The sequence below is a fragment of the Hippoglossus stenolepis genome, chromosome 23, assembly GCF_022539355.2.
Source record: "Hippoglossus stenolepis isolate QCI-W04-F060 chromosome 23, HSTE1.2, whole genome shotgun sequence".
Lineage (NCBI taxonomy): Eukaryota > Metazoa > Chordata > Actinopteri > Pleuronectiformes > Pleuronectidae > Hippoglossus > Hippoglossus stenolepis.
In genome coordinates, this window is record NC_061505.1 from 12,941,286 (window position 1) to 12,967,031 (window position 25,746).

At 42.2% G+C, this 25,746-nt stretch overlaps 1 protein-coding gene across 8 annotated transcripts in view; it reads left to right on the top strand.

Moving 5' to 3' along the window:
- The window catches only part of nrxn2b (neurexin 2b), a 544,842-nt gene that overhangs the window by 354,746 nt on the left and 164,350 nt on the right, over positions 1-25,746 (top strand). For 2 of the 8 annotated variants that reach the window (XM_035149300.2, XM_047338921.1), the window contains exon 1: positions 2,376-4,113. The exons of the other annotated variants lie outside the window; for them this stretch is intronic. In XM_035149300.2, the coding sequence (XP_035005191.1) occupies positions 3,780-4,113 (334 nt within the window). In that variant the 5' untranslated portion in view covers positions 2,376-3,779. Of the gene's footprint in view, positions 1-2,375; positions 4,114-25,746 lie in introns of those variants that run through there. 8 annotated transcript variants of the gene reach the window in all.

Sequence of the window (25,746 nt, forward strand, 5' to 3'; positions counted from 1 at the left end):
ATCTCTATCTGCCATGATTTATCTGACACACAATCTCCCTTCATCTCTAGCCTTCTCCCTGTCTCATTCCTAATTCCCCTCCCCTTGCAATTCCCGTCTCTGCCTTTCTTTCTGCACTGCACACATCATTCTCTGCATCATTATTATGCATCCCTTGTTTTTCCCACTACTCTTATTGTCATGGTTTTCTTGTCTTCCTCACCTCTTCTTCTTTTTCGTCTTGCCCACACTTCCCTGGCTTCTTCTTTGACAAGAATATGTGAAAATGAGTATATGGTGTGCAAGGAGAAAAACAAACATGCGTAAGGAGGAATTGGGATTGAAAGGAGTATGTGCTGAGTGCAGACCGCCCGAACCAAAATACAAAAAGAGAGGAGAAATAATTGATAAGGAGAAAGAAGAATGAATGCATTGGAGGAATATGAGAAATTTATCTTTACAGAGGATGGGAGAGAAGTAGTCCTTATTAAATGTCTCATTGTGTAAATGATTCAGCTGATGTCAGGGATTCTCACTGCCCCCCTCATAAATCCATCATTATCTGCTTGTTTCATTTGTAGTAGCACTAGAACTAACTCCTCCAGACTAACTTTTTTACATTGGTTGTTCCCTTTGGCACCGCAGTACACATTACACCTTGTCTTGGCAGTTCCCATATGCATAGGTCATTTCTTAACTACATTTTCTAAGAATGAAAGCTGTAAACTGTGCAAGGAAACCTCTAACTTGGTGCATTATTTTGTCCCAGAAATTATTGCGATAAATGATATTATTGTCATCATTGTGAAACCATGTGAGGCTACTGATATAATGATATTATAGCATCATCATGCAAGTACACACTTTCAAAGTGCAATGAATTTAATTCTAAAGAATATTCAGTCTGACATTTGAATGAGAAACATAATATGAAAATCTCCTAAATGAATAAAACATAAACCACAGACATCCAAAACAATAAATAAAATGGGCTCTCTGGCTCTGTCAACAAAAATTGCTCTTGAATAAATATTAAACATTCGGCTCAGGGTATATGTTATCAGGACAGTAAACAGAATGGTTATGATTTAGAAGAGCTTTTAGCTTATTATTGTATTAAGTTAGTATCACAGCGTTTCACCTAGGATTGTGTGTGTGTGTCACAATGTCTTTTAATAAGTGTTTCATAAACTCTCCAGTATCTCAATCAAGGACAAAGTAAACATCAGTGCTGTTCATGTTCTAATAACTTGTGATGAGTGTCTGTGTTTATAGTTAAAGTGTAAAGTAAGCGCAGGTCAGCAGGATTGTTAAGGGAGGACACTCATACAGAGACCCTGACGCTGCTTCTGTTCTGACCCTGAAGCAGCGTCGCTAATCGTTTTAAAGCATTGGTTCGTAGTGGAAACCATGTATTCACACTTTCTCTTTGTCACTGTTGGACATACTCACCTCGATCACCTCTTCTCCCTCATCTCTGCTTCACGTGTGTCAGTGTGTGAGTGAGTGGGGGCGGGGCCAGCCTTTGTGTGTGAGTGTTACCTCCACAGAGGAGATGAGATGAGGAAGTGACACGACGAATGAAATACAGAGACACACCAGCTAAATGTTTGGCACGTCTGTGCGACCAAGCAAAACTCTCGACCCCTGTAAAATGTTGTGACTTGTGGATAAACACAAAGGGTTGGATAGTTACAGATTACAGATAGAAAAATAAATAACTCAAACCAGCATCTATTACATTTTAATGAGAAGATAGTTACATTGTCAAGTGTTACATGATAACCTATTCATTATGTATTTATAATTTTGCTACTTTAAATTGTAAATGTATTTATTAACGAACCAAAATGGTGTCTGACTTACAGGGTTTCTAGGACAAACTGCTCATCATAAGAATTCAAGAGAAATTAATATTTGAACATTTTTGTGTGCGAGTCCATTTTTGTTTAAAATGCAGTATTTTCAATGCTTACTTTTGAAGTAATCCAAATGTAGGGTTTAGATTCCAATTACTATACATCAACTAATCTTACCTAACACTGCGTACACACACACACACACTCTAGGATGTGATTGTCTTACATACTCCAGAGAATGTGCTTGATGACAGACAAGTCATTGGTGTAAGAAATCTGTTTGTGGTGTTCTTTGTAAGTGTGTGTCTTTGTCTGTCTGGAGTCCCTGTGTGTGCGCCTGTGTCCAAACATCAAACCCGACATGCATGTGTGCCTCCCATCTTTTCTGTGTGCGTGCTCTCCTCCTTCAATTCTCTCCACTCATTCCCTCCCTCTCTCTCTCTCTCTCTCTCTCTCTCTCTCTCTCTCTCTCTCTCTCTCTCTCTCTCGCTCTCTCAGCTCCTACCAGACACATACAAACACACACTCTCTCTTTCTCCGCTCTGCCCAGCGTATCATAGTCACCGCCTGTGCATTCAAAGGATCTGAGTGTGTCCACCTTTCTTTCCTCGGCTCTGTTTCTCCCCCTGGTTTTTTTGCCTTGCTCAGAACGGAGCCGCGTGCGTGTGCTATTTAAGTGGGGGGGGTTGTCTGACTTGATCGGAGGAAAAAGCAAAGGAAGAGCTGTGCGGGCAGGAAGGATGCACTCGCTGCTGCAGCCTCTGATTCAATTAGCATGAATTTCACAGCAGAGGCAGCAGCGGCAGTAGCGGCAGCATCATCATCAGACTCTCTCCCAGCAAGCCAGCAGCAGCACCCTGTGTCAGAGCTCCACCGAGAGGACCAGCGGCTGCTTCTCATCTGCCTCCCACCCTGGAAAGCAGCGTTTAAAGGGGCAGGGGAAACCGAATCATTTTCCGAAAGGGTGAAGAGTAATCGCTCGTAGGACGGAGCTTGCGTACAAGTCTAAGGATTGGAGGATTGTTGTTTTGAACTGGACAGCGACCACTCTGATGCTGCTTCAGAGTTAAGGTTATTGTTTAATCCAGTGAAGGTGTCTTCTCGGTGCTGGTCTGCGTTCCATGACCCATATTGATTTATTTAGTCAGAAAACAAGAGAGAGGAATTCAACACCGCCGCATTTGGAAATAGCCGACCGTTTTTGTCCTCCTTCACACCATCTTTCATTTCTTCACAGTTCTCTTCTTCTTTTTATTCATCTCTGGTTTTCCTGCTCTTGGCTGCAGACTGAACGGGTTCGCAGCTCCTTCAGGGATTCAAAGCCCCGAAACGGGATTTGGCTGCTCCTTCATCACAGCACCCTTGTCTCTGCTCTTCTTTTTTCGCCTCTCCCTCTTGCTCTCTGTTTTTATTTATCCATGCTACAGCTCATTTAAGTTGTCTCCAGAAAGCTCTGAAGGGATGGTGGGAGTCTTTTTCTTCGCAATGGAGTCTTGGATTATGGGTGGAGAAACCCTCTGAAGATCTTCCCAAGGCGAAGGAAACCCTGCCGAACAATTAACTCAAAGCGCTGTACACAAGATATTTTTCAAGGAGCTAAGATGGAGTCTTGTGTTTGCTAATTCTGTGCTGCTAAGCTGTGATTGTTTGCTTTAGGGTGACAAGAAAGTTGCATGTCACAGAAGAGGTTTAGATTTTTAGGGAAAGAGTGGGAGTTCTCAAGGATCCAGTCAGAAGCTTTTGGATATCAACACTAGACTGTTGGAGGATTTTTGGGGTCTTTCTTTTCAGTAAGGATTTTTTTTTTTTCCTTTCCAATCACTTTTGGGATTTTCAAACGAGGATCCTTTTTGTTTTTCCTTTTTTGGCTTATTTTGTTTTTTGTTTTTCCCCTTCCCTGGGCTTGAAAACAGGGGATCATGGGCCCCGGATTCGTTTGAGATGTTCACTTCCTGTTTGTGTCGTGTGAGGGGGAGGGGCCTTATGCCCCTTTCGGGCCCTGCCCCCATGGAACAGGAAGTGGAAGTGGAGGTGGACAGAGGGTTGCTATTTGTACCAAGGCCAGCGGCAGCATCAACTGTGGTTTGGGCCAGTCCGGCCTTCCTGTTCCGGCTTGTGCTCTCTCTGGCACTGCTGGTGTTCCCCTGCCCAGCCGTGGCCGCCCGAGTTTCCTCCTCCCTCAGTACCACCCACCATGTCCACCACTTCCACAACAAGCATGGTACTGTGCCCATTGCCATCAACCGGATGCCCTTTCTTACACGTGGGGGCCATGGTAAGAGCATATGTTTTTGTTAGTCTTTTCAAGACACTTCAGCCAATTATTGACCGGTGATTTTGCTGAGCGAGATTCCAAAGTACATGTTTGAGAATGAATGAGAGGAATGACAGAGACCTAGGGGGTCAATGACAGTTGATTTATGGTGGCAGTGAGCTCCAAGTTGACTACATGAGCCCAGGCATTTGGTTCATTCATCTATTGATCTCTGTCATGTCTGGAAAGACTGCAAGGAGCCTGGCCCGGGTGACCAACCTCACTGACACAACTCCCCATAGGCCAGTGTCTTGATTCATGTCCCCGAATTGGCAGAAGATGTTTCCAGAAGCTCTTCCCTTCTGGGCTTTTTGCAGCACATCCCCAGCCAGCTGGGTTCTGCTGCTTGCCTTTCAAGCTCAGCAGCCATCTTGGGTCTGATGTGTTGAACTGAAGCCAATTTAAATTCATGTAATCACCACCCGTAGCATGATTGTTGACGCGTGATGGCAGACACTAAAGGAAAAAATGGCCTCAACTGGTTGTTGGGATGCTAAAACTTGCATGGTGTGTGTCACGGTACATTATGTACTCAGGAAAATCCATTGATAATTGCCTGAGCACTCCTTATACTGTCCTACTTTCTATAGTATATGTCTTTGGCTCAGTGCTTTGTGGCGCATCAGTTGCTGCACTGTTCTTAGCCTAAGCTGTCAGGGATGAGGCAGAGTTTCACACTGATGATTCCTTTGATGTTCCCCACCCCGAGCTTTTACCGCTGCAATGTTTCTCCCCCTTTTCCTCTGAATTTGTTACCCATGCTCCTTCAAACACCCTGTACATATATTACTGTGACACGACACATTCACAGCATTTACTTATCCCTCAGCATGTTCGTGCTCATGTCATTCCATTTTAAGCCATTCTTCTCTGTTTGTCGTCCGTTTCTCCCCCTACCTCCTCCCCACCTCTCCTCTCTCTCTCACTTCAGTCTACCTGTAATCTGTATCAATCAATCCGGTGTCAGATGGGCAGAGGAGCCTCACATAGCCCTCTGCGGTCGATTGGCTGCGGTGAGCCTCTATAGACATTATCAGCGCGCAGCCTCTTCCCTAGTGCTAGGTACTGCAATAGATTTATGGTTACCCACATTCTCCTCCCATCACACAGTTACAAGTTCTCACAGTCAAAGTGTGACTGAACACACTAATGAGGGCTAACCTGCGCCATAGAGGGGATACGCAGGAATCTTCTCAGGGTCTTGTCAAAGACAAACTGATTATGGATTTTTTGACGTTAAATGCGAGTATCATGATTCATCAAATCCTTGAATTTTTTTCAACTTATATATATATATCATCTTTAGCTCTTAATATTTTTCACTGAATTAAAGGTGTTTGTATTATTTTCAGGAAGGTCTTGATAAGTAAAAAATAAAGTTAGTTAAAGAGTTAGTTAACAGTTAAAGAGCTCTTTGAGAAATGAATGGCAACAAAAAATGCTGATTTTATTTATTATAATTACTTTTAATAAGGTCCAGTTTATAGCATAGCCTATACTGTACAAACACAAATTAGAACTAGAGGATTTCTAGCCACCCAGCTTTGTCACACTTTAATGACAAACATGATCCACTGCATAAAACAGACATAAAAAGGAACAGGGAGGAATTCTGCATTTCTCAATTGATTTTTTTTCTTTTTTCACTAAGGGCTGAATTGGCTGTCAGTTTGGGTTTAAATGCAGCTGAAAGCATGGTCTGCGCTGGCCGTGTTTTCCAATTTCATTGTAATGTTAATGTGAACTGCTTTATTTGTGGTGCTGCTTAACTGGGGCATTTGTGATTTGAACACTTGTCAAACATGGTTTTATTTGACGTAGCAAGATGTGATTGATGGGAGAGAGGCAGGATGATCTTTGGTTTGTTAAAAGTCTCACAAACCTTCACTTATTATAAGACAGATGAGCATATTAGCACTTCTCATCTGTGTTGTTGTTGCTACATATGTTGAGCGTGAGCCAAGTGTTGACAGAGCAATCAGCAATTCCCATCTCTGTTTTCAGTAACTGAGCGTGAATCATTTATTTTTCCAATATAAAATTGACAGTGTTCCGTCCCAATGCACACTTTCTCATTTTGTCATTTTAAAGTACACTCCCTAAAAGCACAAGGCAGTCCATCCGAGAGAAACACTGAGTAACAGCACACAGACACTTTCTCCCTTCTAAAATTACACCTCAAACTATCCTGTTCTTATTCTTTTTTTCTTTATATTTTCCTGCCTTCTCTTCCTTCTAGCTTGGATAATTGGATTGTACCTCTCACATCTCGAGCTGCTAAGCTATTTAAATTGACATAATTAACATAAAAATGTTCTCCGGCTCTCTCTGTGGATTTATGGCTGCCAGAAGATATTGGCCTGCAAGAGAAACGGTCTGTTTGCCCTGTGGATAGGAAAGGCTACATTTCCATAGCAAACCATGAGCTCAGGCCCAAGCCGGGATGTCGCTCCGCACCATACTAGCCTGTGAGTCGTCTTTCTGTTCTCATGTGCTGCAAGTTTGGTGGTCTTGCGTGCAAAAAAACAGATCATTAAAAAAAAACAGCTAAGCAAAAGCAAGAAATAATTTAAGTTGTTGGTTGGCTGTATCCGCTGTTCTTTTTTTCCCTGGCAGTATGCTGTAGCAATTACTAATGTGCGCCTACACAGTAAACACTTCTGTGTCTCATTCGGTTTGTGTTGTTTTTAGTAGCACACTTGAAGTTTTTTCATTATCATGACAAAACAGCGCACACACATTAGAATGCTGCTCTTGTCTGGGGAGTCAATTTCAGTCGCCATCATAAAAAGTTCCATTGCAGTCTGGCATATCAAGTCCTTGTCTGAAATGTCAGCTCTCCATGTATTGTCAACCAAGTGGCATAGCTTATTACCAGCATTAATACCCCACTCAGTGATAAGGGCCCACTTGTTTCAGAGCCTTTTCGGTAGACAGTTTCTAAACTAGGTGTCATTTTCCCAACACTGTATCACAGCCTTTGCCACTACAGACACAGACACGCTCCCTCCAACTTGTTCAGCCCTCACGTCGGCTTTAAAAGCCTCCAAAAGCTGTCCATTTGCAGGGGCACAGTACGCTCAACAAATCTTAGTGTATGCTAGGAGGGGAGGCACCTGTCATCCATTAAGCCGTCACTGTGGCCTCGAACCCACCCCTGGGTTTTAGCATATCAGGTCTATGAGATTCAAGGCTCAGTATTATCTGCAGCTCTCTTCCCACAGTGTCATTATTACGCTACATCTGTCTGGATGAGCCCCTACTGTTGTCACTTGCAGGCACACACCCACTCTATGAATACACACATGCAGCGCTGCCAATAGAAGTATTTCAGTATTTAGCACATTGAAGACATGTAGAGCTACATGCTGACGTGCATTACATATGGGCTAAACGGATATTGTGCTTACATGTACCATGTTCGCAAAATGGGATGATTAAATGGAAGTCGGTGAGCATTTAGGTGGAACCATCTTGGAAGAGCTGTTGTCACCCGGCACTAGGTTTATGCACATATCTTCCTCCGTGTCTTTAAAGTGATCAGCAAACCAATATCTGAATTAGGGCTATAGCATGGGACCCACTATTTGCCGTTGTTTATGATCCTCCAACGTTGCCATGATCCGGTGTGACAGATGAAGAACTGCCTGTTTTAGAACAACCTAAAGTGTCTGTCTAACCAAATGCAGCTTTCTATTTGTAAAACAATTCATTACTCTCTAATCAGATGCTGCTATGTATCACCTACATTACTCTGATTACAGCTAATTGAACGGTCTTGTCAAACTGTGGCATTTTTCTTAGCTCTCTTCGTGGTGATACGTGACCCGTCACATATATACATGCATATGCTTCTCAGCTAGTGTTGCATTGTCCTCTCGCTTAGATCCATTGGGAATGTGATAGTTCCCGTTGCAACCTGTGACTTTCTTGTGACAAGTCTTATACGTCTCTGTGAATCGTCCTGTACAGATGTGTTGCATTTAATGCACCTCGTATGTTCCTCATAAGATATTTACAGTCCATGCATGAATAAGAAAACACTGCAATTAGAGAGATTGCACTGAGGTGTGAACAGCCCACATCGTTCTGAATAAAAACCAATTAGCTTTCCACAGGTCTTTTTATTTTTTCTGTGATAATCACTCTTTTGCACCAGTGGCATGTGTTGGTGTGTCTGGCCACATTGATTGCACACACACTAACACACACACACACCTATGCACATTTTGTATGACCCTGTATTGCAAACAGAAAGCAAATGTTTGAGATAGGTGGTAATCCTTACCTGAACACCCCATGGCATAGGGCTAAAGGGATTAAAAAGCTAATTTTGATTCAGCCTGTCTTTGATGTTCTAGATGGTGAGCTTCCAAGAGATTTTACTGCTGGGTGGATCACTTTGTCCTTGACAGTGGACAGAATTTAGCTAATTTGAGCGAGTTCCAGCAAATGGACGAGTATAGTCATACGTGTGTGTGCACATGCTTTCTAATGTGCACAGAATTTTGTGTATATTATAAAAATGTCCCCAAGGTTGAAACGCCTTCCTCAGTGGGTGAGGGTTCAATTTCAAGAATCAGCAGCATCATTCACCTCACTCCCTGCCCATCATCTTTGCTGACCTCGGAAACTGAGGACATGCTCAACCTCTGCTGTGTTTGTGGAAACAGGCGGCTGAAGGAAGGGATGCAGGAAATGGAAGGTTGGCCTCGATAACCTCAAGCCATCGACTGATTTAAAATTCAGACAAGGCCATAATTACAACTGCTCTCACGTCACCTGGGCCTCCTTTCATCTTGACAAGTGGTTTGTGTGTGTTTGTGTGAGCATCACCCAAATGTGTTTTTTTCTTTTATGTTCAAAAGGAAAACACGTCCATTGTTTTATACCCCAGCAAAGCTTTGTTTACTGCTAGGCAGCAGAATAAAAGAGGACGATAATTATTTGCCTCAGAAAAGCAGGGTGGAATTTTGTTGTTAGCCAATTTTCAAAATATGAATTACATCAACAAAATTAACATCAAAAAGTGAAAATAGGAAGAAACTGAAAATGGTAATTTACAACAATATTAAATTATGACAAAAGAGTTTGCCCACATTAAATTAAACTGTGAAATAGCCTGCAGCCACAGGGTCTACTCTCTGTGTTGATGTTAATTACAGGGTTGCTGTGGTGGATGCCCCAGCCCCTCCTCTTTTGCTGGTCTGTGGTAATCATTGCAACCCACTACGCAGTGCCCTTGAAGTAACTGCAGAGATGGTGTTGACACATGTTGACCTCCCTTTATAAATTCAATTCCCCATCATCTGTAGCATAGATCTTCTTTATCTTCTACCATTTTGACTGATTAATTCCAATGCCAGTGGTGTTTCTAAACACTTAATTTACTATCCATTACTGTCTTTGTTCTCTTTGTGTTATTTTATTTCTCCACTCTCCCTTGTCACTTTACCCCCAGTCTATATTATGTTCATCTCATTAGCACCATCATCTTTGGGTGTTTTAATGTTGCTTTGTTTCCCGTGACTGCTGCTCCCCATCTTCCCCTTCCTTTGGGAGAACAGCCTCTGTTTGTAGTCCTCTGTGTGGTGTTGCTTGCTTGTAGGTCGCACATGCATACTGATGAGGTCAGCTGCTGCCTACACCCATACATCTGCCCTGTCCTGCACAAGTAGAACCACTAGCCCTCTGAGTCCTGCGGTCCAAGCACCATCTTTACTGAAAACCACACATCATGTGGCCCTCTCCTCTGAAGAAGTCCTGTCCTTCTCTTTCACCAATGGCCTATGTCACTGTTTACTGTGCTAATGACAAGCAGCTATGTTTGATAATCACCGCTTTATCTCTTGGCGGCAGAGGGAGGTCAGGTGCTGTGTGTATGTGTAGGGATGTTGGGGAGAGCTGTTGAGTGCTCTCCTTTGAGAGTCAAGTCACAACCCTTCTCTTTCAGAGAACATCATTAGTATTCATGATTCTCCCTCCACACGAAGTCCAGGGTGCACAACCACGAGCACGGACATGCGCATAGTGATGAGAAACAGAGAGGACGCCTCAGGTGTTGTGGCCAGTTAAGATAAGCTCGCTGGTTTGATATTTTCTGTCCTGCCCTCACACCCCCACCCTCCCAACCCCTTTTGTGCTGCAGTGAAAAGGGGACATATATAAGCCAAGTGTGCCAGGCTACACTCCTCCGAAAAGCTGCCAAGGCCAAAAATGGAGCAAGTGTGTCATCCAGCTTCAGTTACTTCCGAGATTTGTGAGCGCTGAGCCCACCATTGCGGGAGTAACTTTACCATGTTTTCATTTTTCAATAACTTCTTGGTCTCTTGCTTGGTACTTGGCTTCAGGCTTGTGCATTTTTTACATTTTATGAAGTGTAAAGCAGGAAAGTGGGTGTTTCAAGCATCACTCTGCAGCAGTTTGATTCCACTTTTCCATTGTCTGATACCAGAAATGCACTTCAGCAATAACCTCAAACTTTCTGGCTCAAGCTGTATATGTTTTTTGCTTGCTGTCATATGAGTGTCTCCTTGGTGGCCTTCTTTCCTGAGTATTTGTAACCGTCACACAGCTCTAAGCCAAGGACTGAAGTAAGCCCTGAGTGTTTGGGTAAAAGTTGTCTGCTGCAAAACGTTTGTTACTGTAATGTTAAGTCAAAAAAGCCAACAGATGGCACCGTGTCATGATCATTCAGAGGTTGCAAAGTTTATTTTATGTTTTGTCAAAATCTAAATGCATTACAACCATATATTCACATGTCAGGGAAGTTAATGTAGTAATAATAAAAAGCAGTTTAATGTTACAATAACAATAGAGAACAAAACATTTATCCGACTTCTTGTTAAAATGTTTCCTCTATAATATGCGTGCGTCTATAAATTTGACTCATAGTTTCTGTAGAAACTTGTTGGAGCACAGAGAAACACTCTTATAAGGACCATGTCAAGTTTGAGATACATTGACGCAAAATTCTTCTCTGTAGTCTTTTGCATGCAGCAAGCTAGCAGGCATATTTTCCCTGCCTGGCAGTGGAATTGATTTGCCCTGTCCGCCGCTCTCGTGTTGAGGCACCGACACAAAATAAGGTGTCATACACAGCTGCGGAGACCAGATGAACGCGTTCCACCCAACACAGCCATCCATAGTTTTTCTATTAAAACGAATGACTGAGTGAGGTGAGAAAAGACAGTGCTTTGTAGTGCCGAGGTGCTGGGGATCCTCCTCCACCTCAGGTTTGATTAATGCCCCTCCAAAACAAGAGAACGCACGCACCAATCAATATGTCACAAGCGAACACATATGAATGGATTTGGCATTCAGGCTCTTATTATTTGCAAGTTACCAATATGTCTTTGGTCTTTTCATTGCTTATGTAGCCGCACACATTGCTCAAGCAAAAAAGATGGTCGAAGCTGGGCCATTGACGGTGTTTGCTTTGTTGATTACTGTTACTGAAATAGTAATTCAGTCTCATACATTACATTTTAAATCAACATTTTCCTCCTTACAAACTAAATTGCACCCTTCATCAACAGCAGCAGGTGTACTTAAATCACAATTTGTCTTAACAAACCGTTTCCTTTTCGGTTGGAATAAGTTGGCATTGAGCTACAGGGATGTTCTCTCCATTCCTACCGCCCTTCCCTGCCAAAGCACATGAAACAATGCAGGCTCATAAGTGGGAGTGCTTCACAGCGTAGGCAACGGCTGGGCTTTGTATACAGCAGAGACAAGGGGGCCGGATCTTCAGAGGGTGCGGTGATGTAAGCTGACTTTAATTATTTAGCCGCCAGATATTAAAGTAGTGCGACTTGGGGGCCCACGCCAAGGATTCGAGTCTGCACTGGGAGTGCTCGCCATTAATAAACAAAGTGGCTTATATTATGCATGACTGATGCTTTGAAAAACCGCCACCTCTGCCTTTCTACCCAGCAGAAGGAGTTTTGGAGGAAACCGCACTCATCAGCTTTGCAACTATGTAAATGCAGATCTCCTGCCCCCCACCCACCATTTCACAGCTGACATTCCCCACCTCCAACCTCAGTTTTCAAGTGGCCTTTGATTGTGGTTTGTTTCAAAATGATGCTGTCAAGGAACTAGTAGCCTACAATATAATAAAATAGTATATAATAAAATGTTATATTGTTCAGTAAAATATTATATGGTAATGGCAAATTATACAGATCTGTGCAGAAATTCTTATATTCAACTTTTTGTTAGCAAAGGCAGTGTTGACAGACATGAAGCCATGAACAAGAATGACTTTGTCAGTGCACTTGACATATGAAAAGGAAGGTTATCAAAGAAGAGAAAATTGCTTATTCACATTCAAAAACAAAATCCTGAAATTGTAATATGGAATGTGTATTGCATGATATGAAAACATAATAATTATGTCCTAAAATTGTAAGCACTTAATTAGAAATCACGATTGTTGGGATTGCATCATTTCAGTTACACTATTGATTTGAACGCTGGATAGATTCCGTTGCATCTGACAGGGCATCCATACGCTAGATGGGACAGTACAGTAGCCACACAATAAACCTGACAAAACCAGAATTATTTAGATTCCCCCTTGCTCTGTATGTGTTTGATTTCAGCGTCTTGCAAGAGAATGTAGTTGGCGGCTGCAGCATCATGGCTTTGGTTCACAGTACTGTAATTCTCATGAATAATTATTTAGTTGTTGATGCATGTTCAAGAGCAAAGCAAACCTCAAACCGTTCAAATTAATTCAATACTGATTAATGACTAATCACTGATGCATTAACTATATTCTATGACTTATTTCTCAGTACCTATTGCGAGTAGTGCATGAGCCATTAAACATTCATCTATAGAGCAAGCTTTCCTCAGCTGGTCTCCAGTGAGGCTCCATCCTGCGTTTTATTGCTTTAAAAAGAAACTTTCCATTGTTGTGTTGCCTTCAAATATTTAAATGTAATTTCCTTGACTGAGAGCACTCACAGCAAGAAGGATGTCAACAGAGGTTTCCTTGTCAGCTTTTGTTTATTTCATCTGGTTGACAAAGGAAGCAACCCATGGGATGGTGCATTGTATTGGCCATGCTTTTGTAGGTATTTCATTTTATTCTTTTTTTGTAGTCCTTGGGTGCCAATGACTGCTTGCCATAATTATTCCTGATGTGCTCTAATTGTGCTTTTTAGTGCAAAACGCAAAATGGAACCATTTGCTTCATCCAATGCATTTCACTGTTTAAAATGATCTGTCAGGACGTAGAAATTAATGTTTACTCAAGGTGCTAAACAGACAGAAACTCCTATGTATGTGCATACACAAAAACACATAAATAACCATATGCACACACCCACACATGGTCTGCCAGCAGAAAGTTACTTTGCGGAGTACAAGGGAACATCAGAGATCTCAGCATCTTCATCTGACACATCTGTGTCAAGGCTCCGATGACTGACAGACACAGCATCCATCACCATCATTGCCCTTGCCACTACCACTAGTCATCCCTGCATGCAGCCTCCATATCGCAGAAAGATGGGGAGTAGGATGAGCTATCTGATGGAAATCAGAAAGAACGGTGCAAAGAGTGGAGATTAATAGAGTAGGGAAAAGGAAGGAGAGCTTGCACAGCAGGGCTGGCAAAGCAAGATTGGAGAGTAAGAGAGAGAGAGAGAACTATAGAGAGTGATAGAGCCCCGGTACAGTGCGATTGAAGCCCTAACTCATGATCTTGCACACACATTCTTGACACAGTTAGATGTCCTCCCTGGGGCCTTTGGGGGGACTGTAGAGATGAACCAAGGAACTAGTGGACCAGAACCAGAGATAGTCGAACCCTCTACTACTTTCCACTCCACTCCCCAATCTTATCCCAGCCCATCAGTCATTTCACTGCAGAAATAGGTTATTCTTAAGTGTGCCCAGGTGACCGTCTCATTTAAGGGTCCAAAGCCCCGCACAGCTTCACAGGTCTTGGCCACAAGGTCCTAAACCTCTGCCTTTCAGCCCATACACTATTCTACTTTGGCACCAGTAAAATGTGCATTGACATTTTCCTTTTCATCACTTACCTCTCTATTAAACACATTTGATGGAAATAGCCCTGACCACAGAAGAGGGCCTGAAATAAAACAGAGGCATCAACGGTCTACCCATATAGCAGATAGTTTAAGATAATTCCATTCATGATTAAAAGCATAGAGTTAACTTCAATAACCAGACCACCATTGAAGATCTTATTCTGTAGTTTGTGGTGCGTTTGCAGTTATTTATTTGTAGGACCTGGTTTTCAGATTACATGTGGACAAGGTGCAGCTTGTATCCTCATGCAATGGAGGAACAGTTTAGGTCAATATCTGCTCAGAGTCAAGTGAAAGCGATAACTCGAAATGGCCGTAAACTAGATTTATTGCAGTGGAGAACAGAGAAGGCAGAGCATTCCTAACGGTAGTGGAGCAGTGAAGGCCTATCCAGCATCATCCTGTACTTACAGAGAGAGTGGAGTCTATAATCTGTCTGTGATAACTGTAATGTCGGGGCCTTTATCTTTCATGGGGGAAACCCAGAGGCTTATCTCATGGCCTGTATGTAAGGCAAATCACTCCGTTGCCCATCTCCTCCACCTCCCTCTCTTCTTCCACATGCCAGTATGTGTAAGTAATGTTTCCTCATTGGGCAGATTATTGACCGCCAATGGCAAGGTGCGTGGGCGGGCTAAGAGGCTCTGTCTGGCTGAGAATTTGAAAAAGGATTGTTTGCCTACATTCTCCCATTTCAAACTGCATTGCTGAGTGTAGGATGTCTTCCTGCAACATTTACAGGGAGAAACATGACATTTCATTGGCTTCTTTGTTTATCCTGGAGGACTAAATGGCCCCTTAGCCACATAGATTGAAATTGGCATCAAACACTTCTCCTAAATACTGAGAATTCACACTTAATTTGACTCTTCAACGTAATTCAGGCTCAGTTAAAAGTGTTCAGTTGTATCTTTTGCCCTGAAAACCTGGATTTAGTGAAGAACCACAGTATCTGCATATTTATCAGTGCGGCTAATAGCCGTTGTACACAAGCAGTCCTGCCCCTTTCAGCCTGGATAGAAGGCTAGGTTTACCCACAAAACTGGTTTAGATTACAACTAACTGTCATCCTGAAACCAAATCCTACAGGGACAAGTATTATTGTGCTGTGAGTGGGCCTTGCATTTGATTGGGTTGTATTTTTTTGTAATGCTGGCTCTTGTAGTGATCAGATTACAGACCTGCTTGCTCTAATGTTACCAAGACAAACACCCTGGCATCTTGTCAAAGACAAACAAATTGCAACAAGACTCATTTGGGGGAGCAGCAACAGTCGTTAGGCATTTGAGGAATTACCAACAGACACTTAACATGCACGGTAGCCAGACATATCTAGCTCAAGGTAGATAGATGGTTGGCACAAAGTTAATTAAGGCCTCCACCTGGACACAATTGCTCAGCTGCTATTGAACGTGTTTGACCCTCCGTCGTCTACTTGTCTCCATGCGTGCGTCTGTCTGCATTCGCAACACTTAATGTACAGGAGCCTTGATCTATTTGACAATGACTTAGTGTTGTTTTAAGCTTTTTCTTACTAATGTGCATTTCTTTCCTTTCCATTGTTGAGGGCCAGATAAAGTACGTGTTTATACTCCGTAGCCTGAGTGATATATAGCAATCTCGTGTGCTTGGCTTTATGCAAAGGTGGAGTTCCCAGTACTGCACTTGACTTAAAACATTTCCCCCGGGGAGATTCTGTGCTCCCTACCTGTCAGTCATATGTCTTGCTTTGTCAGTTCCTCCAGCCATTCAAAGCCCCTGTATTCCTTTCTGGAGCTGTTCTGTGGTCTCTCATACAGTGCAGGAAAACATAAAGCTCTGCAAGTATCGACTGCATTTCAATCACAGGTAGAGGCTATTGTCCGTAGGCTGTACTTTAGGGATCAAAAGGTCAGAGCTGTTCAAGAGTAATAAACAGAATTAATGTTGGGCACTGGTGGAGGCCGAGTGGAAGATAGTGAATGCACCATTTTACTATCTTAAACAAGAACATTTCAACCTTTTTGTTCTCATTCGGATACTCACTGAAAATTGAATTACTGTTCTTACAAGGCTGTTACAACAGCCCACTGTATTATTTTTGGAAACGATTTCAATCCTAACACACAGACGGAAGATGTGGGATTCCACAGCTATTTTTTACTGAGCTGTCAGTGATTCAGAGAGGCTGAAAGTGTGCAGATGATGTGGGGAGACTGTAAATGCACTGTATCCTACTAATCTCTTATGACTTATTCGATTTGCGCAAATGTAAATGTATCTCCAGCGCACACTCACTCACATAAAAAAATTGCTAATCATGTCCACAAATAGCTCAGGAGATCCTCTTTAACGTGTGTGATTCTCTGTAGAAATGTTTAACTCTTTTAAATGTTCATCACATTTTTTAATTCATTTTGTTGTGTAAATATAACTTGCACATAATCCTTTTGTGGTGTCAAAGCTCAGGAGTAATTGTAACACCGCCGAGGCATGCTGGGTAGTGAAATGAGAGCTCTGATATGTTTGCTGCCTTTTGGCTGACATGCGGTCCATTTGTTACCAACAGTTAAATTGGAAGATGATGTTGCTTCGTCCACGTCATTATCAGAGTACGTGCATCAACTTTTGCAAAGGCAGTGACATGTGTTATGACACTGCTACTGTGTGTGTGTCACACAAGGCCAAATAGATGGAAGGACAGCAGCACAGAGAGGCGAAGTGGATTGATCAATGCAGGCACAGTGGGTGAGCAGGTGAGAGATGGATAGTGTTATTTTTCTCCCTCTCCCAGTGCGGGGAGGTGACCTCTAGCTCGGCGATATGAAGAGAATGTCATGCAACATTACCTTTCTCTTCGCCTCAGACGCAAATGAAGTTTTATTTTTTTGTGCCAGGCTGTGGAGAGGAAACAATTCTTGCTCCTTGATTAATGTCTGGTGCGTTGACAGGCAGCACACAAGAAGGAAGTAAAGAAAGGATTGGTAAGCCTTTATGCATTCTTACTCTCTGATCTGCCAGATATATTAATTAGACTGTCAACAGGCTCAGATGAGGGACCACAGTGTCCAGTGCTTCCTCCCTCAGAATGTTTTCTCCTTTCTCCTTTGGTTAGCTGACCTCCCTCCCTAAAGTAGTACTGCTATTTCATCTACAATCATTACAAGATTTTTCTTGGAAAAACAGAATCCCTGTGGAAATTGTTTGCTTCATTTTAATAAGATACAGTACTTAGGTGAAGAGCCAGCAGCGATATCATGAATACCTAATATGTGCCTTTGTCCAGTGAATCACCAAGGCACACTTTTGATTGTATTATTTTTCCTCCGAGTCCTTCTGTTGCCATATTGGACCCCCTTCCCTACAATCTGGAAACAAGAGACAGTGACAGCCAATGTGACCGTGTAGCCATATGCAAATCTGTCAAGATGGCACCAAAGGACATCTGTATCCATATGACAGTTCTCTAAATAGTACAGTGGTGACGTCAGCAGGTTTGATTACCCAGCTAAAATATGACTGTTTTCCAGATGAGTTTGGGCAATTTGCATCCGCGACTATCAGTGCCAGTAGTTAATTATCAAGTAAAGACGACCGCACAGCCAGCTCAACTGTAATTACCTGTCAGAGCTGACCATCAACTTTGGCTTTGCATTTTATAAAACTCCCTCCATTCTCAACCTCTCTCAACATTCATTTTGCTGTCTTGTCATTCAAATGCTTTTGCGGCTTATTTGGGGTGGGAGGGAACCTTGTCTTTTAAATCACACATCGCCTTTTTTTGAGTAGCGACAAAGGCATGGCTGCTGTTTAATGGTGGCAGATGTCAGATATGACAGAAGCCCTCTTTCAATGGAAGCTGCCAGAAGGTTGTCAAGTCTGACAGGAAAGGCGAGGTGACATGAGGTTGTGGATTTGGACAGTGGATGCCCAGGCCAATTTAAGCTGGCAGAATAGGGACTGGGGGCTTATTTTTGCCATCACTTTCTCTTCATGTACTGAATACAGCACAAACAAGAGTAAATATACTAAGTATACCACAATGCATGTGTTGTGGATGAAGCTGAGAAGTGAAGAAAAGCAAATACTTGCAGTGCGTGGGTTAGTGTGCAGCTGTGCCTGTGTGCGTTAGTACAATTTATGAAATAGAATCTGTTGCCAAGCTCATTAGAGAGTCATGCAACACATATTACATTGTTTGTGCTTAGAACTGCTCCGCTAAATGTCATCTCAATACCTTTTGATGAGTGGAAACTGACACAAGGTTCTTCACACCGCACAGAGTGGGAGGTATTTGTGCGCAGTAAAGGATAAAACATATGTGTGTGTGCGTGTAGACAGTGTATTTGTGTGTGGGTGGTAGAAGGGCTGGCATCCAGTCATCTGGAAAGGTGACTTTCACTCCAAACAAACAGTTGAAGCTGAGGTTTGATTGGCAGGAGAATATTCACTCCACTCTCATTACTATTTGATTATGAATTAAGCTGTGCACACTAGGATGGAACAAATACCTTGTTACAGGTGTGGCAAGAGATATCTGATGATCTTTTCACCACATTTACTTAAGACTCAAGGACATCTTATGCATTGGAGAAGCCTTAAGACAGGGATTTCTTTATTAGAGAATCACATTGTTTGCAGGGTTTCTTTTGAGAACTATTATATAAAACTCCTTTGTACCAAACTTTGCACAGTATATCGGTAAATGTTGCCACTAACCACAATGGTCGACACATAAATAGAAACATTTTAGACTGAGATATGTTTGCTAAGTAATTGCTCATTGTTCTATCCCAGACAGAATGACTATATGTAACAATTACCCCCCGAGCCTCTTAACGTTTTGTTTCAAGCTCAAAGCTGTGATGGATTTTAAACTAGGCGTGAGGTGAAGTTTTGGAAAAAGAGTACTATAAAAATTACTTTGAGTGCTATTAGGGTTATTCTTTTAAATTTGAAAAACTTTGTACGGACTTGAGGTGAGGGGTGTTTTCCTTGCAGGTCAGGCATTTTTACTATCAATAATCTTTCTGGACATGCACTTATATAGACCTGTCGAGTATAAGGTACCTGCAACCAATAAGTATGATGTAATAATTAGATACACTCATCTTCCATGATGTAAAGCTTAATGCAGACAGTGAGCTGTCATTCGTCCTGTATCAGCAAGTCCTTTGTGCTATTACAGTGGTAGCTGAGGTGTGCTGCATGGCAGCTTGTTCCTGTAACATGACACGGGGGACTTTGCGAGCGCCAGCCCACGTTTTGCTGCCACTGTGATTGACTCTGAAGCCAGTATCAAGGCTGGACACTGCTGTCAGAGCTTTCTAGAAAAAAGCCACTGTCGGAAGAAAAAAACTGAATAGAAAATGGGCAAATCCCCCCCTCTTCGATTCATAGCTCTTAATCAGTTACTGTGATGCAACTTTGTGTTGCATTAAGGAATCAATGAGGAGGAATAGGAGGCCGAGGGGAATCTGGAGGGAAAAGTGGAAGAACCTTCTTTGTAACCTCCTCTTTGAAAACCAAAAAGAAGTGATGTTATCACCCTGAGTCCTGTACTTTACAGAACACCGATGTTCTTTCAGGCAAACACCTGAAGGTAAAAAAAGCATAATTTTGATTCACTTGCTACGTTATACAAATGGGAGCTTAAGAATGCGTCTTGGAATTCATAATCACTGCACCACTGTCGGCCCTGCTGGTGATCTGCCTCACAAGCGTTATCTCAGAGGCCCCAATTAAAAACTTCCCCTGATTCAGTAACATTGTTGTTCTAAAAACATACTGCTTACTCTCACTTTCCTCACCGCAGTGTCTTTGACAGGAAGATGACAACACAAGACCAGAATTTACGTAAATAAATAACACTAAAGTCATGTTTTTTAAAGGTCTTAAAAACATTTGATTATCCAAAAATGATTTTAAATTCAGTGGGATGATTTAATGTTATATGTGGTTTAAACACACAGCACAAAGCATTGAGGTGATAAAGGTTGCACAACCTGATGTCACACCCCTATGAGGGGAACCTCTCAAACATGCCGTGATCTCTTGATGCTTTCAGGGTGACTGCTAGTCCTCATTGATCCTTTCTCCCCTCATGACTCTCTCTCTCTCTCCACCCCCACCCTGTTCCCAGCCAGTTCTACAGTACTTCTCCATCAGTGATGTGGAGCTAGGAGGCTTTCAGAGCTTGCTGCTGGAGCAGCTGTCACCGCCACAGCGGACACTCTTAATTGGCTCCCTGGGGCAGCCCCTTGGTGGAGTAGAGCGGGGCAGTAACTGTGGAGGCACGGCGAAGAGAACCAGAGCCCATGGAGGCCTAGTTTAAAACCCACTGAACAAGCCTCTGGGCTGCATTACTGTGCCTTATAATTCAGAACACAATTGGAAGCAAAATACCATTTCATTCATTTTACAGGACACGCAATGTCTTTATATATGAATTTTTTTAAAGTGCCTGCAGCTGCTATTCTTCCGTAAATGTGTTGAAAAACAGTCGGCTTTGTGAGACTGCACCAAGCACACATAAAAATCGCTCAATCTGTATAATGATGACATCAAAACTCAACTTCAAAACTATAGCTATGGAAGTAGTCAAATGCACTGAATGGCTAACATAGCATGCAATCCAGCTAAATGTCAACATGCCAATATCACCAGCAGTTTCAGAATGGTGAAATGTGGTTGCCATGGTTATTTTTACCCATCTCCTAATATGTCTGGCATTTCAGAAATCGCTCCAACCACTTGTTTAACATGAACATTCCATGTAAACCCTTGTCTTTACCAAAACTGTATGTGTATACAAAGATGGGACATATTCTGAGAAGAGTTTGTGTTGTCGGTTACAGTCGGTTATTCCTGATGTCTGTATTATCTGATGCAACGAGCCACTCCAGTCCCAGCACAGTCACTGCAGCAATCACTGCCTCTCCACATCCTTCCCCAGTGCTCTGCACACCTCTACTCTTTTTGCAGTTTCCATTGTCTTCCTTTCTTCAGTTTCAGATCACCTTTTTACCTTGATATACCTACGTCTATCCGTGGCTTTTATTCCTTTTTTTCTCTGTCTTACTGGCTTTGTGATGCCGGTGCAGGAGGATGAGTCAGTGAATCAGACATCTGCTTCCCCATCTCCCACTCCCTCATTTTTTATTCCTCTGCTCTGCCATCCGGCCTGCACTCCTTCATGCCACATGCCCCTGATATCCTTAGATTCCCTCTCGCAATACCTTTTGCCTCCTCACCCCCTCATTCTCTCTCTCCTCATATTTCTTTATCCTTCTGGCTTCATCCCCCATCTTCAATCTTTTCTGTCCGTCTCTATCAGCTGCAACAAGGAGGCTTTATCTTTATTTTCTGGTCCCCTCATTATAGCTAATGCAATTCCATCACTTGTGTTTTGTTTTTTCTCCTCTGCCTCTCACCCCCTTTAGTCCAGCTCAGACTGATTAGGGTGCATTGTTATGTTTCTCCAATAAAAGCATTACTGTTTCTCCTGCTGTTAGTCTAGATGCAAGTTGACAGAGGCCGAGCTACTTGAAGGGACGGAAGGACGAATGAAATGTGGGACGTTTGGAGGGGAGAGCTTCAGTATGAGAGAGCATTGCCAATCTCACTAATGGCTGTGTCTCAGTATAGCTCAGAGATTTCCTTTTTGGCAAGCACAGTGTTTACACTCCTTTTCTTTCCCAAAGTCACTTCAGAAGCACGGATGTTGGTGTGAAATCTGGTGTCTGTGCGCACACACTCAAACTTTACCATGTTGACCTCACTCATTCATTTATTTGATCTGCCTTGAGAGTTGATTTGGCCCTGACAGAACCGATCAATGTAACACACACCAGAGCTGATATCAGCCACAAGGACTTCACCTAAAGAGTATTATCACATGAGAGCCATTCCAACAAGAGCAAAGCCTTGGAGTATGATTCATATCCATTCAGTGGTCTATTAAATGGTACCAAATTAACATTGAATAGCAAGGAAGAAGCAACTGCACGGTATGATATTTTCATAGCCTCTGGTTCCCTGGCTTTTTCAACTGATTTCTTAATTAAAGTTAGGTGGGGGGTAAGGGGGTGATTGACCTTTCAGCTCAATTTGTTTCCTAGCAGCCGCTGGATCGGAGGCATATTTCCCTTTTTACCCATTGAGTAACCAAGCGAGGAGCGAGGGCTGCACCCCCGGGTATCCTGTAGTCTGAATTATACAGTCACTGGGCCTGGCTGTTTGTGCATCTACTGTACAAACACACAAAGGTATTCATAGCACAGGAACAGAATTATGCATCCGTGTCTGTTCTTGTTAGCAAACAGTGCACGCACAGCGGGTGCACACCTGCTCTGATGCACCTGCATTTAAAGTCACAACAACAGGAGCTGTAGTGGCAGCAACACAAACACTGAACAATGTGCCCATACAGTATAAATGAGAATTCTCGGCCAGTCCTAACAAACTGTAGTTTATAAAGTTGAGTTGTCAAGGAAACTTCTTCACTTCAAACTCAGGAGTAAGGGAGTCATAGCTCAGGTCCTCGATTATTCTCACTAACAAACCAGCTGCTTCAACACTGACATTTCACTCACACCTGCTGTTAATAGTTATTTCAAAACCCTCTAATATATAATTATATGCTTTAGCTCATTGTGATTTTCAAGCAGCTGTGTGGAACATACTTTGAGCTGTATTTTACTTACAATGTTTCTAAACAACAGTTTATTAATGGTTATTGAGCAATGACCCGAAGGAAAATTCAATAGCTAATTTTGCGTCTTTCTTTGTTCATTTATAAAGAAGTGTATCGCATTCTTAAAAATATTTTTTGGGGGATAAATAACGACTTAATTATCTTATAAAAAAAAATATTTATAGCAAAATATCTCGTTAATTCAGAGAAACAGCCCTATTTTTCTGAATTAGCAAGATAAAAATGAATCATACCTAAACAGGCAGGACATGTTTGCTCCCATGAAAGTGAGAGCCTCTTACTGGATTATACAGTCGACTATTTTGTTGATTTAGAAAAACCAAGCAGATTTTTTAAATTGTTTTTAATGAAAAGTATCTTGTCCTGTTTTTCTGAATTCACAACATAATTAAGTCTTTAATTAAGAAAAACAGAGCAGATGTTATTTTTTTCTGAAATGAATGCAATACACCTCCTTACATTTACAATATTATACCTCCAACAAATAATGAGGCACACATTGCAAAATTGTCAGTGTTTTGGTGAAGATGGCAAATATTTAATCATTTATACAGTTGGCACCTGACATTAGCCTAGACCAGAGCACCTAAAGCCTCAGTTAAATCCTAACCAATAATGAAGTGGATGTAGTTCTGGTCACCACAGTTATACCTGCAGAACTAATGTGAAGACATGAGGAGACAACTGTGGAGTGATGGAGGGTCCTAGACCAAGGCCAGTCCGGCCAGTTATGGGGTTAGTTAAGCGGCTCACTGAGGTAACACTCTGACTCAGATGGAGAGTGATGGCATATCTGGACTGACAGGCACAGTGACAATTGAGATTGATGAAAGGTGCCACTGGGAAACAGATGAGGGTGTGATGAGAGAGGACATGTCAGATGGAATGGTGGATAGAGAGGTCAAAGTTAGGGGAACAACATGAAAAGGGAACGTATACTCGGTACATTGTGATCAGAAAAATAAAAGCTACTTTGAAGTGGTGCCTCATGGCAGGAACGCTCTTCAAGAGGACATCCTGCTGGGTAGAGTACTGTCAAACTCTCCTTAATTTGTCTTTAAGACACATATTTACAGTGTCTGAGCGAATCTGTAACTGATTTGATGGCCTGGAGCTCCTTATGTAATTAAAAGTCAGATCCAGATTTGTTAAGGATTTTTTTCACCAGTATTGACACTGATTCATCAGTTCAGACATACAGCCATTATATATGGCTATAGTATCAACACATTTGCCTTAATTACTGACAGTAAAGACAAGTAGTTGGAAATGTAGATACACAGGTCACCATCAAATTAACGTACTATAATTACATGTTCTGTTGTTGAATCATTACAAATTTAATACAGTGGAGACTCATAAGTTCTATGGTAAATATTCATCTGGATATGGCTTCATGAATAAGCAGTGAGAGAGAGAATAAGAAAATAAGTATATGTCCTCAGCCATTAAAAAGATATAGGCAACCATGATAATGGGTGTGTGGTCCTTCTGCCTGATAGCGTACTCCTCTAGAGACCAGCCTCTGTGTTAGAGAAGAACATACATTAGCCTGAGATTATAGTGCAGCTGAAACACAGTGGCAGAGAAGAGGAGGAAGGAAGCCAAAGGCATGATAATCTGGCAGAAGTTAGTTATACCGTGAATGAGAAATGTGCAGAAAATAACCAAGTGGAATGAGAATGAATGAGAGTTGACAGAGGAAGTGAGTGGGCGCAGGCAGTAACCTTGAGGTTAGAGATGCTTGGCTGTGACAGAGAAGGAAGAACACCGATGTTATCTCTGCGGACAGAGGCAGCCAAGACACATAACCAACTGTTGCAGTGCGTATGTGCAGTGACCAGCATTACCAGACTCTGCTCTTTCTGTGCAAATCCCAATAGAATTTTATGAATGCCGGAGTGTAGCTGTAAAAGAGTGTTCATACTCCAAAGTGTTGCCAAATATTCCCATGATCTCAACAGTAGCATGATAAGACGTGTAGAACTTGTCCTAATGGCGATTCAAATTAATTTATTTCTGAATCAGATTGTGTTAAACAAATGTTGTGGCACTCTGCCAGCTGGATTGCGACTGATTTAAACTCTGGTGAGTATAAATATCCTTAGCAGATTATAGCAGAAATATGGCTCCGAGTTTTTTGTGATTCTACATGTTTTCATAACCTTGCAAAGAGACGGAAATTGAGAGAGACAAAAGAAGGGTTTTATACTCTGTCTTAATAGAATATTAGGATCCCAGTTTCAGTGGTAGTCTATCCACCAATGGTCAAGATGTTGTGCTTTTTGAGCCAGCTTCATGCAACCTGAAGACTCACCACTTGCAAGGTGACAAAAAAAATATATATATGTGTGTGTGTGTGTGTGTGACTGTGTGAGAAAGAGAGAGAGAGCGTGAGACTAAACCTGTAGCAGAGGAAGAAATTGAGCTGCCTCCTCTTTAATGACGTTATCTCCATACATGGTTATGCAAATTCACCCTGGGAAAGCCTGCTCTCATTGTAACACATGTTCTCTCATCTAAAACACACAAGCTGTTGCACGTCGAACCAAGAGGATGGATCATCTCAGTCAAGACCTTAGACATCTCTATTCATGCTACCTCGCTCTATAGAAGCTAATGGATTTTCCCTGCAGCGCATCTTTATTGTCTAATGCACAATAATGTCTTGGATGTTTTATGAGCTCAACCTAGCGAGCAGACATAGAGGAAGGTAACGCCAAGGCTGATCGATGGCGAGGTAGTTGATGGATATAACCATATGGAACAGGAAGGTTGTGGGGGAGATGGGGAACACACAGAGCTGTGGTGCTGAAAGCTACATTGGATGCCTAA